At 35.3% G+C, this 16,539-nt stretch overlaps 1 protein-coding gene across 18 annotated transcripts in view; it reads right to left on the bottom strand.

Annotated features, from left to right (window-relative positions):
- The window catches only part of LOC125667401 (unconventional myosin-Va-like), a 116,377-nt gene that overhangs the window by 49,616 nt on the left and 50,222 nt on the right, over nt 1-16,539 (bottom strand). For all 18 annotated transcript variants that reach the window (XM_056146866.1, XM_048900898.2, XM_056146864.1 and 15 more), the window contains 11 exons: nt 14,894-14,991; nt 13,278-13,364; nt 13,080-13,191; nt 6,885-7,096; nt 6,640-6,754; nt 5,426-5,617; nt 4,824-4,913; nt 3,616-3,840; nt 2,437-2,530; nt 1,878-2,143; nt 1,531-1,614 (listed from right to left, as the gene is read on the bottom strand). In XM_056146866.1, the coding sequence (XP_056002841.1) occupies nt 1,531-1,614; nt 1,878-2,143; nt 2,437-2,530; nt 3,616-3,840; nt 4,824-4,913; nt 5,426-5,617; nt 6,640-6,754; nt 6,885-7,096; nt 13,080-13,191; nt 13,278-13,364; nt 14,894-14,991 (1,575 nt within the window). The remainder of the gene's footprint in view (nt 1-1,530; nt 1,615-1,877; nt 2,144-2,436; nt 2,531-3,615; nt 3,841-4,823; nt 4,914-5,425; nt 5,618-6,639; nt 6,755-6,884; nt 7,097-13,079; nt 13,192-13,277; nt 13,365-14,893; nt 14,992-16,539) is intronic.

Here is a 16,539-nt window from a genome sequence, read left to right as displayed (position 1 = left end):
AAAAGAATGTAGAGTCATTCCTATGAACATTAAGAAAAAACTTAGACCTATTCCTATAGACACCAAGAAAGACTTAGATCCACTCCTATAGACACCAAGAAAGACTTAGATCCACTCCTATAAACACCAAGAAAGAACTTAGATCCAATCCTATAAACACCAAGAAAGACTTAGATCCACTCCTATAAACACCAAGAAAGAACTTAGATCCACTCCTATGATCACCACAAAAGAACACAAATCCACTCCGATGAACACTAAGAAAAAATTTAAATCCATTACTATAAACACCAACAAGGAACTTAGATCCACTCCTACAGAAACCAAGAAAGAACGGAGATCCACTCCTATTAACACCAAGAAAGAACTTAGATCCACTCCTACAGAAACCAAGAAAGAACTTAGATCCACTCCTATAGACACCAAGAAAGAACTTAGATCCACTCCTATTAACACCACAAAAGAACATAAATCCACTCCGATGAACACTAAGAAAATTTTTAAATCCATTACTATAAACACCAACAAGGAACTTAGATCCACTCCTACAGAAACCAAGAAAGAACAGAGATCCACTCCTATTAACACCAAGAAAAAACTTAGATCCACTCCTACAGAAACCAAGAAAGAACTTAGATCCACTCCTACAGAAACCAAGAAAGAACTTAGATCCACTCCTATTAACACCAAGAAAAAACTTAGATCCACTACTATAGGCATTAACCTTGTTGAAAGAAGTTTGATTTACTACTGTTCCTGATATCACCATTCAATAACACCAATAAGGACTTAGATCTACCAAGCAAAGAAAGAATTTAGATCCACCTCTAAAAACAAAAACAAAGGATTTAAATCCACTTCACTTGTCAAATTTCAACTATTCTGTTGTAAATCAGTTGATTTCTCATTCAATTATCTCATCAGAGGAAACTCTAAGTTAATCATGATTTCTCATTCATTTATCCCATCAGAGGAAACTCTAAGTTAATCATGATTTCTCATTCATTTATCTCATCAGAGTAAACTCTAAGTTAATCATGATTTCTCATTCATTTATCTCATCAGAGGAAACTCTAAGTTAATCATGATTTCTCATTCATTTATCTCATCAGAGTAAACTCTAAGTTAATCATGATTTCTCATTCATTTATCTCATCAGAGGAAACTCTGTTTAAAATCAAACTCAAGATATCATAAACTTCAAGAGATGAAAAGCCTTCATTGACAGCTTACGTCTTCAAACACAACTTTAGTTACAATGTTACATTGTGTAAAACTTATATGGTACCAATTTTGATGCACCAAATGCGCATTTCGACAAACAATGTCTCTTCAGTGATGCTCAACCGAAATGTTTGAAATCCAAAATAACTGTAAAAACATCTCACTGCTTTAGTTACAATGTTACATGTAAAAACATCGCACTCCTTTAGTTACAATGTAAAAACATCTCACTGCTTTAGTTACAATGTTACATGTAAAAACATCGCACTCCTTCTTTTTCCCTCCCAATGATGTGTTCTGTCTCACCTTCATCTCTTTCTCGATGGCTGTTGCCGTGGGAACAGGTGGGGCAGGAGCTTTCTTCTTTTTCTTTGTCCCATAGCCCTGGTCCTGAGATAAAAAGGTGATTAAAGACCTTGAGAAATTTTAAACTCATAACTCTAAATGAAAGGTGAGGATAATGAACAGTGATCAATCTCATAACTCCTATACAATTCTAGATATCCAAGCCATTTCATTACAATTCCTAAATCTTGTTATTACAATTCCTAAATCTTCCCATTACTTTCAGATATTTCCTATTGGGTTTTGTGATATCCCCCCTTTCGTACTGTGAGTTATCCCCTTTCTGATTTATCCCCCTTCCTTCTGACCTTTTCCTCAGGTCCTTCCTCATCATATTTGATGTCATCTGGTGACACAGAACTGGTGTACGACTCCAGACTGATGGCGCTGATGTCAGATGGAGTTCGTTTGTGTCCCTGGGGAGATGTCAGAACTTGGAATTCGGACTGTAGGTTCTCTAGTCTCTGTTGAAGACGAGCATGCTCTTTAACAAGTCGCTGGTGATGGCTGCGCTCAGACTCAAACTCAGCCTGGAGGAGTTTGTTAGCTTCCTCCAGTTTCTTTTTCATCACATCTGGATTTTAACACCAAAAATAGATTACTGTCACTTGATTTGCCATAAACAATAAAATACACTTTGCTTATATGTTTAGATTCCTACTTAAGTTCCACCTCCTGAATTGGTTTTTGTACTGGAGAGACTTTAGATCCACCCCGCACCTATTACAATCTTAGATCCACTCCTCAATCTATTACCTTACCTACAGTCTCTGTCTAAAGAAATCTTAGATCCACTCCTCAATCTATTGCCTTACCTCCAGTCTGTCTAAAGAAAGCTTAGATCCACTCCTCAATCTATTGCCTTACCTCCAGTCTCTGTCTCCTGCTGTTGCAGCTTGAGGTTCGCTTCATCCAGTTCTTCCTTTAGTTTACATTTTTCCTCTGCCAGCTTACTCAACACCTGGAATAGGTAACTTACAGATAAATACATCTTACTCAACACCTGGAATAGGTAACGTACAGGTAAATACATCTTACTCAACACCTGGAACAGGTAACATACAGGTAAATACATCTTACTCAACACCTGGAACAGGTAACTTACAGGTAAATACATCTTACTCAACACCTGGAACAGGTAACTTACAGGTAAATACATCTTACTCAACACCTGGAACAGGTAACTTACAGGTAAATACATGTACAAGTGTTTCCTGTATTTACATCTCACTCTTACTCGTGTGTTCCTTCACACTTCCCATTTCATCCTGATAAGGACCTCCCTCTCTCTCTGTCGTTCTCCCTCTCCCCCACTCTCTCTGTTACCTGTGTGTGTTCCTTCCTGGTTTTCTCTCGCTCCATGACAAGAACCTTTCTCCTTCCTCTCTCTCTTTCTCTCTCTGTCTCTCTTTTTCTCTCTCTCTATCCTCTCTCTCTTTCTCTCTCTGTTACCTGTGTGTGTTCCTTTGTGGTTTTCTCTCACTCCGTGACAAGAACCTCTTTCTCCTCTCTCTTTCTGTGATGAAAACCTCTTTCTCCTTCCTCTCTCTCTTTCTCTCTCTCTCTATCCTCTCTCTCTTTCTCTCTCTCTGTTACCTGTGTGTGTTCCTTCCTGGTTTTCTCTCGCTCTGTGATGAGAACCTCTTTTTCCTCTCTCTCTCTCTCTTACCTGTGTGTGTTCCTTTGTGGTTTTCTCTCGCTCCGTGACGAGAACCTTTCTCCTTCCTCTCTCTCTCTTTCTCTCTCTGTTACCTGTGTGTGTTCCTTCCTGGTTTTCTCTCGCTCCATAATGAGAACCTCTTTCTCCTCTCTCTCTCTCTCTGTTTCCTGTGTGTGTTATTTCGTGGTTTTCTCTCGCTCCATGACAAGAACCTCTTTCTCCTTCCTCTCTCTCTTTCTCTGTCTCTCTCTTTCTCTCTCTCTGTCTCTCTCTATCCTCTCTCTTTCTCTCTCTGTTACCTGTGTGTGTTATTTCGTGGTTTTCTCTCGCTCCGTGACGAGAACCTTTCTCCTTCCTCTCTCTCTCTCTCTCTCTCTCTCTGTTACCTGTGTGTGTTCCTTCCTGGTTTTATCTCGCTCTGTGACGAGAACCTCTTTCTCCTTCCTTTCTCTGCTGAGTTCTTCCTGGAGATCTTTGATTTGCTGCACGAGTTCGCTGACCTTGTTTGAGGACTTCTTCCCCTCCTCATTAGAGGTCCTTAGTTTTTCCATGTCCCCCTTCAGCTGTCGGATGTATACGTCTTGTTCCTTCATACCCAGGGCCTCCTTGTTCTGTTCAAAAATTATTTACATTTAAAATTCATGGAGACATCAGAAGGGTTTACCATCATGGTAGGATACTGCAAGATTTCATTTTCACTTAATGTACAATATAAAGGAATGACTATGATGTTCCACACACGTTTCACCTGTTAATTACACACTCTTAGTGTTTTTATGAAATTCATACTGCCATGTTTTAAGGTAATTACTTAAAATAACAAGATGTGTTTGTGAAACACAAATGCCCCCAATAATGGCCAATTCTAAAGATGGCCAATGTCACAAGGACAAATATCTTGGTACCAGTAGAAAGATCTTGTCACAAGAAATGCTCATATACAATATGAAAGCTCTAATATTTACCATTTAGAAGTTCTGACCAATGTCAAATTTTTTAAAAGTAGGTCAAATGCCAAGGTCAAAAGGTTTAGTACCCATGGAAAGGTCTCGTCACAAGGAATACTCATGTGAAATATCAGAACTCTAGCACTCACTGTTTAAAAGTTAATAGCAAGGTTTAAGTTTTAAAAAGTAGGTAAAACTCCAAGGTCAAGGGTCAAAACTTGTGGTACCCACGGAAAGGTCTTGTGACAAGGAATACTCATGTGAAATATCAAAGTTCTGGCACTTAACGTTCAAAAGTAATTAGCAAGGTTAAAGTTTTTAAAAAGTAGGTCAAACTCCAAGGTCAAGGTCACAGGGTCAAACAGTTTAGTACCCACAGAAAGGTTTTGTCACAAGGAATTACCATGTGAAATATCAAAGCTCTAGCACTTATTGTTCAAAAGTTATTAGCAAGGTTAAAGTTTCAGACAGAATAACAGAATGACAGACAGGACAAAAACAATATTCCACCTAATCTTCAATCTCGGAAGCATAAAAATTTAAGTCAATTTTTGTGACCTTGTACATTGCTTAGGGTTAGTATGTTAAACTTTCTAAAAAAAATTAAATCCACACCCTAATCTGACAATTCCTGGATCCACCCCTACCTTGGCATCCAGCTTCTGTTGTAATTGTATGATTTTGTTCTCCAGGCCTTTGTTGACATTCTTAATGTGTTCCACAGACTTGGCTTCAATCTGCAATCAAAGGACCAAAAGTACTAAATGTCAGTCTTATACAATGCATTTTGGACAGACCACAATCAAAGCACCAAAGGTAGTAATATGAGAGGCAAGAAATCTATAGGAGTGTGAAGGAGATATATGTGGGATTTTATGGGAGTGTGAAGGAGATATCTGTGGGATTTTATAGGAGTGTGAAGGAGATATATATGGGATTTTATAGGAGTGTGAAGGAGATATATGTGGGATTTTATAGGAGTGTGAAGGAGATATCTGTGGGATTTTATGGGAGTGTGAAGGAGATATATGTGGGATTTTATAGGAGTGTGAAGGAGATATATGTGGGATTTTATAGGAGTGTGAAGGAGATATATATGGGATTTTATTTAAGACTAATATGTATCCTCATCTGTAAACATTTAATTTAAAAAATGATAACTACAGAAAATTCAGTTTTAATCCGATTCTTTCCATGTAAAGTCACAAGCACCTACAAACCCTCTATTATAATTCTTTCTATTGTGTACCTTGAGTTTTTTAAGCTCTCTCTTTGCTCTCCGTCGCCTGAAGTGACTCTGTAACAACACGATTCCACGCATTACTTTCTTGTAGCGTTTCCTGGCCAGCCAAGAACGTACCAACTTCTGAATCGTGATTGCTCGGTGCTCATGCAATTCCTTCTTGAACAGCAGTCGTCCGAAGTGGCCTCGGATGGCAGACTAAAAAAATTGTCATAAAATTCAAACTAAATTCGTCAAAGAGGAAACCTTACACTGTCTTTATTATAGACTTTATATCCACCACTTTATCTGTTATCGAGTAGACAAGAAATATTACATCCACCACCTTATCTGTTATCGAGTAGACAAGAAGCATTACATCCACCACTTTTAAATCAAGAGTTCATTCAAAGATCTTTCAAACATTGTTGACATTTTTTGAGAAGGGAAAAATGTTTTGTAGGTTGTATGACAAATGTATTGACTGAAATCAAAGAAATAATAATCGTAACATTATTCCTTTATACATTCACAAATTACAGAAGTATTCATCAAATCATTGATTATTTTCATAACACAGCAGTAAAATAGCATTAGTAAGATAAAGATAACGAACAGTGATCAATCTCATAACTCCTACAAGCAATACAAAATAGATAGTTGGGCAAACACGGACCCCTGGATATACCGGAGTTGGGATCAGGTGCCTAGGAGGAGTAAGCATCCCCTGTTGACTGGTATCAGTAACTAATTCCATTGATGTTTAACTGAGTCTTTAAATGTATAATAACGGTTGTAGATCACAATTTGTTTAATTACCTGAATTTTACTTAATATATGATGACCATATCAGCTTGGATTTTGTTTAATTACCGGGGTCTTTACGTGTATTTACCTGTATTTAATTAACGGAGTCTTTACGTGTATTTACCTGTATTTAATTAACGGAGTCTTTACCTGTATTTACCTGTATTCAATTAATGGAGTCTGTACCTGTAATTACCTGTATTTAATTAATGGAGTCTTTACCTGTATCTAATCAATGGAGTCTGTACCTGTAATTACCTGTATTTAATTAATGGATTCTGTACCTGTATATAATTAACAGAGTCTTTATCTGTATTTAATTAACGGAGTATTTACCTGTATTTAATTAATGGAGTCTGTACCTGTAATTACCTGTATTTAATCAATTGAGTCTTTACCTGTAATTACCTGTATTTAATTAATTGAGTCTTTACCTGTATGACGACGGCTGCACCTCTGATTTTGAGATAGCGAACACGTGCTGTGTGGCCTCTCCACCGTTTCTGGATCCTGGTGGCAGCAAAAGTCTCTCGCAAAAATTTGGCATGTCTGCAAAAAATTCCAATACAAGACTGATAAAATATCCTCTCAGAAGTTCAGGAATATGCAGCAATCTGAGGACTGAAAGTACTAAATGTCAGTCTTGAGCAATGAATATTTATATTAATAAAGAACCCACCTCCTGGCCAGCAGGCCCCGCCCATATTTCTGGAGTAACATGATAGACTTGGTGATCCGTTGATACCGTCGCCGTGCCAACCAGCCCTTGACGTGTTTCTGAATCATGATTCCGCAGGCCTTCAGCTTATCGGAGCGTAACTTCTCTAGGTAAGCTACTTGACCAGCACGGAAAAATATTTTGGTTTTCCCAAATCTATATTTCTCTGGATCCTGAAAGGTGAAAGTAAAGAAAGCAGGTAATTTTCACACTTGCTGAGCTGTTTTTGAAAATTCTTGATTTAAAGGTTTTCAATTTTTTCTTCTTCTCAGTTAATTTTTTCAGTTTTTCAGTTTTTGCTGAATGTCTACTTTTGTATAGACATGTATAGCATACCTATAGTGTCCAGATTATGTACATTTAATTCAAACTACAAGTAATCAGATTATGTACATGTAATTCAAACTACAAGTAATATAGTTCTACAAATTCTAATTAAGGCAAACATTTTTTTATAAGTTGAATTACAGATTTGTTGACCCTTAAATTTATATGCTTAGAAAAAAATAAATGCAAATTTCTGATTTTTTCCCAAGCCTACAGCAATAAACTAAGATACAGTAAACATCACAACCTATGTAAATTCTGCAATCCAATTTTAAAAAAAGGGTTTGCCTAAATATAATGCTATTTACAGAGAAGCTGTACATAAATAAAATCCTCAACAAGTGTTAATGTGTTAGCATGTTTGATAACATTCCAAGTTACTGTAGATTTAGTTATTGAACGTGAGTACACTTATAATTGATATCTGTAGATTTAGTTATTGAACGTGAGTACACTTATAATTAATATCTGTAGATTTAGTTATTGAACGTGAGTACACTTATAATTGATATCTGTAGATTTAGTTATTGAACATGAGTAGACTTATAATTGATATCTGTAGATTTAGTTATTGAACGTGAGTAGACTTATAATTGATATCTGTAGATTTAGTTATTGAACGTGAGTAGACTTATAATTGATATCTGTAGATTTAGTTATTGAACATGAGTAGACTTATAATTGATATCTGTAGATTTAGTTATTGAACGTGAGTAGACTTATAATTGATATCTGTAGATTTAGTTATTGAACGTGAGTAGACTTATAATTGATATCTGTAGATTTAGTTATTGAACGTGAGTAGACTTATAATTGATATCTGTAGATTTAGTTATTGAACGTGAGTAGACTTATAATTGATATAGATTTAGTTATTGAACGTGAGTACACTTATAATTGATATCTGTAGATTTAGTTATTGAACGTGAGTAGACTTATAATTGATATCTGTAGATTTAGTTATTGAACGTGAGTACACTTATAATTGATACTGTAGATTTAGTTATTGAACATGAGTAGACTTATAATTGATATCTGTAGATTTAGTTATTGAACGTGAGTACACTTATAATTGATATCTGTAGATTTAGTTATTGAACGTGAGTAGACTTATAATTGATATAGATTTAGTTATTGAACATGAGTAGACTTATAATTGATATCTGTAGATTTAGTTATTGAACGTGAGTAGACTTATAATTGATATCTGTAGATTTAGTTATTGAACGCAAGTAGACTTATAATTGATACTGTAGATTTAGTTATTGAACGTGAGTACACTTATAATTGATATCTGTAGATTTAGTTATTGAACGTGAGTAAACTTATAATTGATATAGATTTAGTTATTGAATGTGAGTAGACTTATAATTGATATCTGTAGATTTAGTTATTGAACGTGAGTACACTTATAATTGATACTGTAGATTTAGTTATTGAACGCGAGTATACTTCTAATTGATGTAGATTTAGTTATTGAACGTGAGTACACTTATAATTGATATCTGTAGATTTAGTTATTGAATGCGAGTAGACTTATAATTGATATAGATTTAGTTATTGAACGTGAGTAGACTTATAATTCATATCTGTAGATTTAGTTATTGAACGTGAGTAGACTTATAATTGATACTGTAGATTTAGTTATTGAACGTGAGTAGACTTTTAATTGATATCTGTAGATTTAGTTATTGAACGTGAGTAGACTTATAATTGATACTGTAGATTTAGTTATTGAACGTGAGTAGACTTATAATTGATACTGTAGATTTAGTTATTGAACGTGAGTAGACTTATAATTGATATCTGTAGATTTAGTTATTGAACGTGAGTAGACTTATAATTGATACTGTAGATTTAGTTATTGAACGTGAGTACACTTATAATTGATATCTGTAGATTTAGTTATTGAACGTGAGTACACTTATAATTGATATCTGTAGATTTAGTTATTGAACGTGAGTAGACTTATAATTGATACTGTAGATTTAGTTATTGAACGTGAGTAGACTTATAATTGATACTGTAGATTTAGTTATTGAACGTGAGTAGACTTATAATTGATATCTGTGGATTTAGTTATTGAACGTGAGTAGACTTATAATTGATATCTGTAGATTTAGTTATTGAACGTGAGTAGACTTATAATTGATACTGTAGATTTAGTTATTGAACGTGAGTAGACTTATAATTGATATCTGTAGATTTAGTTATTGAACGTGAGTAGACTTATAATTGATATCTGTAGATTTAGTTATTGAATGTGAGTAGACTTATAATTGATATCTGTAGATTTAGTTATTGAACGTGAGTAGACTTATAATTGATACTGTAGATTTAGTTATTGAACGTGAGTATACTTATAATTGATGTAGATTTAGTTATTGAACGTGAGTAGACTTATAATTGATATCTGTAGATTTAGTTATTGAACGTGAGTAGACTTATAATTGATATCTGTAGATTTAGTTATTGAACGTGAGTACACTTATAATTGATATCTGTAGATTTAGTTATTGAACGTGAGTAGACATATAATTGATGTAGATTTAGTTATTGAACGTGAGTAGACTTATAATTGATATCTGTAGATTTAGTTATTGAACGTGAGTAGACTTATAATTGATACTGTAGATTTAGTTATTGAACGTGAGTAGACTTACAATTGATACTGTAGATTTTGATCAGCAGCTTTTACAAGTATTTCAGTAACATAAGAGTTCTGCTGATCAAAAGCTTTTACAAGTATTTCAGTAATATAAAATTAAAAGTGAGGAATTATTTCACGAGCGGTGCTCTTCCAAACTTAAGTGATTTAAACTCCTTGCTTATATTTGGAAATCTACAGTACTCTGATATTCAATGGTATGTAAACTTTACCACATTTTGTACTTGAACTTGTAAAAAAAATGACCCCATTCCCTCAACAGGTACATGCTATAAAACACACCCGCACATCTGGGGAGATAATATTACATGGAAAAACTACACACCATTTATTGATCATCAAACCAATGCAGCAAGATGCACTGGCCAAATGATCCCCAATGCCACCCCCTTAAATCCACCTCTTGAAATGTTGGATCATATAAAATTGTTTTAAACACATTGTGTGGAGGTCAGAATCTGACATTGTCTGGGAGTGTGCTTTCTTTCTAGAAGTCTTTCAAAACTTGACGTTTATTAATTCAGCATTTTACTTCTAAGTGAGAAATCATTCAAAACTTTACATTTATTAATTCAGTGTTTTACTTCTAAGCGGGAAATCATTTTTGAGACATTGAGCAGAGAGTATCTTACTATGGCCAGTTTGACCCTTGACCCTAAAATCAATAGGGTCATCTACTCCCAAGTTTGATGTCTGTAGAGCAAAGGGTCCTCAAGGTATTGAGCCGACAGTATTTCCTTACGTCCAGTTTGACTCTTGACCTTGACCATGTGACCTCAAAATCAATAGGGGTCATCTACTCCTGAAGATGTACCATATCACAATTGTGACGTAAATTTTCTAGAAATATTTCTTCAAAAACCCCAAAACATTGTGATATCATTATTATGGTAATATTCCTTCAAGTATCACCATATATTGTAATGGCATTTTTCTGCCAATATCTACCCATAATGCAACATGACGCGAGACATACAGAGAACCAATAACTGAAACGATAATACTGGGCATTAATGTTACATACCAGTGCTTATGAATATTCATAACATGGGGTACTAATGAACACCCATATAAAATATTGAAATATCCATGATATAAGGTAATAACAACTGAATTAATATAGTAACACTGGTCAAATCATAATATGAATATTCATAATACAAGCTCATAATAACTATATTATTAATAACACTGGTTATATTACGTTATATAACAGAACTCATGAATATTCATAAGAGAAGCTGATAATGAATATATTAATAATAAAACAAGTTACAAAAGAAAGTTATAGAACAAAACAGAAATATAATGCTGTATAATAGTAAGGGGAAGAGCTCACAGCCCGGCCTGGACAATCACCCTAACCCTAACCCTAACACTAACCCTAACCCTGGACAGTCACCCTAACCCTAACCCTAACACTAACCCTGACACTAACCCTGGACAGTCACTTAATATCAGAGCAGAAAATAACAAAAGGTTGTGGTCTGTAATGAAACCTGAAATATTTGATCACTTTATGGTACAATTCCCCTTGGGCCAATATTATGCAAGAACCACCCACAAAATTAACCTAGAAAAGTGTGGATTTTATGATTGAGAATCAATTAAGTTCACACTAGGTTTGAACTGAGTAATGTGGTCAATGAACCATGTGGTCAATGAACCAAATCATATGGTTAATGAACCGACTAATGTGGTCAATGAAACAATCAATGAACCAAATCATACGGTTGATGAACCGAATCATGTGGTCAGTGAACCAAATCCTGTGGTCAATGAGCCGAATCCTGTGGTTAGGTCCAGTGACGGTTCAGACACTAGCTGTGATTTCTCCATGTAACTGTGTACCTCGAGACCTCGGGGTGTTTTCCTCACTGTGCCCTGATAGACCATAAACAAAACATTAACCTCACAGACCCTGATAGACCATAAACAAAACATCAACCTCACAGACCCTGATAGACTATAAACAAAACATCAACCTCACAGTGCCCTGATAGACCATAAACAAAACATCAACCTCACATTGCCCTGATATACCATAAACAAAACATCAACTTCACAAGGGCACCTGTCTTATTTTTTCATTCATGTATGTTCTGTTTTTGCTTTATGAGCTTTACTTTATCTTTTCTTACCGTTCTCCTAAACACCTGTCCTACAGAATCAGAATCATTCATTCAAACAAGCATTCTGAGAGAATTGCATAAGCAATACATGTCCCCTACTAGCACCCCCATTAATGAACAGATGTAATATTCAAGATAATGGACATTTGAGGTCGTTTGATCTCAAACTTTGACTTAAACCAATGGTACCAAGTCACCAGGTTTAACACTGATACAACACTAACCCTAACCCTGGGGGAAATATCTAAATAATCGTGTAACATAAAGCACAATACACACTCACACATCCATCCTGTTCCTAATACACAACCACACATGTTGGACCCTCCATCCATGCTGCTCCTAATACACACTCACACACAGACAATAACTTTTTTTCATATCAGAGATATATCATAATCATTTAATAATATCATTCTAAATAGTATTATATGTAATATGAAAAATATAACAAGACTCTGTAGCACTTACCAAAGTAATAAACTTCAACATAACAATTTACAGTCAGAAAATAACATCCACATAATAATAGTCAGAACATAGCATCCACATACAATATAATAATAGTCAGAAAATCATAAGACAATAAAAAACAAAATAGAATATTTGATATTGAATTGCAACCGTAGCATGCATGTAATAATATAAACAATGGACCAAAGTTATCACTCCCAATTTACAATGTAGGTGGCATAAGATAAATTTTGTATCCCCCACCCATAAATCACTTCATTACATCTGAGGAATCTTGGATCCCCCATCACTAAATCACTTTCGTTACCTCTGAGAAATCTTGGATCCCCACCCCTAAATCAATTCGGTTACATCTGAGAAATATTGGATCCTCCTACCTGAATCACCTTGCCTACATCTGAGAAATCTTGGATCCCCCACCAATAAATCACGTTGGTTACATCTGAGAAATCTTGGATCCCCCACCCCTAAATCACTTTGGTTACATCTGAGAAATCTTGGATACCCACCCCTAAATCAATTTGGTTATATCTGAGAAATCTTGGATCCTCCTACCTGAATCACTTTGGTAAGGACATTTTCACATGTCTTCTTCGTGTTACTTCTGTTGATGTCCTTGGAGCGGGCAAGGACACGGTATCTCTGGAAGAACTCAGGATAAGTCCACCTATAAATAGCACCCAATCAGAATCAACAGTAATCAACCAATCAGATTTGGAAGCTGATGCTGGACAGTATTCGGTGACCACTCACCTGGACGGATATCCAGCAGCACTGATCCTGATGGTTTCTAACACACCGCACGCCCGCAACTGTTCCACCGCACGATTCGGTTCAAACCTGGTAAAACGATGACACTATGATCAGGACCAGTTTAAACTAAAACTGTTCAACCAATCGATTCGGTTCAAACCTGGTCCTAATTTTGTTTTAGTTGCAGCAATTTGATCCAACAAATTTTATTGGTTTAAACCCTTCGAATGAAGACTACCAGAGAATTGTATTCTAACATTAAAACACAGTGACAGTTTGAAAACCTCATGATCATGAATCAGCATTAGAGTCTACATCGGAACTGTGTAAGTACTTGCACTAAGTATTATTTCTCGTTGGTGTGTGATCGAGTATTTATTGTGTGAGTAGCATTAGATTCTAAATCAGAGCTGTGTAAGTACTTGCACAAAGTATTATTTCTTGTTGGTGTGTGAGCGAGTATTTATTGTGATTAATTGATTGATTTTTACATTGTTTAATGTTCCTCTAACTTAATTACTCATTGTTTGAGTATTTACTCATCGTTGTACGAGTATTTACTCGTGTGAATGAGTATTTATTGTGTGAGTGAATACTGACTCGTTGTGTGAGTATTTACTTGTCATTGTGTGAGTATTTACTTGTCATTGTGTGAGTATTTACTTGTCATTGTGTGAGTATTTACTTGTGGTTGTGTGATTGAGTATTTACTTGTCGTTGTGTGAGTATTTACTCGTGGTTGTATGAGCGAGTACTTTGTTGTGCGAGCGAGTACTTTGTTGTGCGAGTGAGTACTTTGTTGTGCGAGTGAGTACTTTGTGCGAGTGAGTACTTTGTTGTGCGAGTGAGTACTTTGTTGTGCGAGTGAGTACTTTGTTGTGCAAGTGAGTACTTTGTTGTGTGAGTGAGTACTTTGTTGTGTGAGTGAGTATTTTGTTGTGTGAGTGAGTATTTTGTTGTGTGAGTGAGTACTTTGTTGTGTGAGTGAGTATTTTGTTGTGTGAGTGAGTACTTTGTTGTGTGAGTGAGTACTTTGTTGTGTGAGTGAGTACTTTGTTGTGTGAGTGAGTACTTTGTTGTGTGAGTGAGTATTTTGTTGTGTGAGTGAGTATTTTGTTGTGTGAGTGAGTACTTTGTTGTGTGAGTGAGTACTTTGTTGTGTGAGTGAGTACTTTGTTGTGTGAGTGAGTACTTTGTTGTGTGAGTGAGTACTTTGTTGTGTGAGTGAGTATTTTGTTGTGTGAGTGAGTACTTTGTTGTGTGAGTGAGTACTTTGTTGTGTGAGTGAGTATTTTGTTGTGTGAGTGAGTACTTTGTTGTGTGAGTGAGTATTTTGTTGTGTGAGTGAGTATTTTGTTGTGTGAGTGAGTACTTTGTTGTGTGAGTGAGTATTTTGTTGTGTGAGTGAGTATTTTGTTGTGTGAGTGAGTACTTTGTTGTGTGAGTGAGTACTTTGTTGTGTGAGTGAGTACTTTGTTGTGTGAGTGAGTATTTTGTTGTGTGAGTGAGTATTTTGTTGTGTGAGTGAGTATTTTGTTGTGTGAGTGAGTACTTTGTTGTGTGAGTGAGTACTTTGTTGTGTGAGTGAGTACTTTGTTGTGTGAGTGAGTACTTACACAAAGGCCTCTTTCTCATCGTTGGGTTTGATACAGCGGATGTAGTGAGGGGTGGTAGCATTCAGTGTCTGCATCAACTTGTGGAGAGAATCCCTGAACTGAAAATGAAAACACAATCCTGTCTAAATATAGATCAGTAAAATAAATATCATCTTGTCTAAATATAGATCAGTAAAATAAACATCATCTTGTCTAAATATAGATCAGTAAAATAAACATCATCCTGTCTAAATATAGATCAGTAGAATAAACAAAATCCTGTCTAAATAGTCATCCTGTCTAAATATAGATCAGTAAAATAAATATCATCCTGTCTAAATAGAGATCAGTAAAATAAACAAAATTCTGTCTAAATAGAGATCAGTAAAATAAACAAAATTCTGTCTAAATATAGAGCACACGCTATTTCCATGCTTTCATTTTTAGATGGGCACAAACAAAACAATATTTAACATGAGACATCAAAGTGCATGTTAGAATTACTGTTAAAATTAAAATGAAGCAAATAGTCAGGGTTCATTGTTATCATTTCAGCTGTTAATGAATATTTTCTATTTACTAAATGATCAACTACCACCCATCCCTCCGTACTACAAGCTGTGTAACGCTACTATTCAGAATTCAGCTGTTAATGAATACAAGCTGTGTAACGCTACTATTCAGAATTCAGCTGTTAATGAATACAAGCTGTACTACTATCAGAATTCAGCCCTGGATCTCTCAAAAGAAATTTATCAATAAGTCAAAACTTGGATTTAAATCTGATTGATTGATTGATTGATGTTTTCCGCCATACTTAACAATTTTTCGGTTATCTGGTGGCGCCCAGTTTTTATTGGTGGAAGAGAAGTTCAACCCAGACACAATAAGTACATGGGACGAGACACCGACCTCCCGAAAGTGTAAACTGGGAAACTTTCTCACTTACCGGCGCGAGCAGGATTCGAACTCGCGCCGACAAAGGTGAGAGGCCGTGTGATTTTGAGCGCGATGCTCTAACCACTCGGCCACGGAGGCCCCTGATTTAAATCTGAGATTTCACTCATATTTTGACTGTTCAAATAACAGAAAACTCAGACTTAAGTTTGAGATTTTTTTCTTCCAGAAATCCAAGCCTGTAGACTAGCGATTTGTCAGTATACAGCTAAACTATTGGCTGTAACTTAGCAACAGTTAGTAAATAAAACACTCTTGGTTATCAGAGTTACATGGCAAGCAATTGGATGAGTATTGGTAGAATTACACAAAAGTTGTACGCAGCACGTTTTTTCTACCATACAAGGACGGTATCTATATATATATCTGTAACCCTAACCCTGTACAAGGATGGTATCTATATCCATTGAATTGGGAAAAACACCATCAAACTAGTACTGGGAATTTTCTCAATATGTCAACAGATGGCATTTGTTTTAAAATCAACACTGAATAAACACATTTTAAAGATTAAACCAATTATTTATTGCTTTTATCTTTATAATAATAATAATTATTATTATTATTACTATTATTATTATAATTATCATTATTATATCTTTACAACAAGCACCATTTTACTGACTTCTACTTTCCATTCAAGAGGAAGTATAGAAATAAGTTTACATGAAATTATAGTAAATTACAAGCCTTCAACAGTCTTCGAAATA

This window comes from Ostrea edulis, chromosome 8 (assembly GCF_947568905.1).
Source record: "Ostrea edulis chromosome 8, xbOstEdul1.1, whole genome shotgun sequence".
NCBI lineage: Eukaryota > Metazoa > Mollusca > Bivalvia > Ostreida > Ostreidae > Ostrea > Ostrea edulis.
This window is presented reverse-complemented; position numbering and strand designations above follow the sequence as displayed.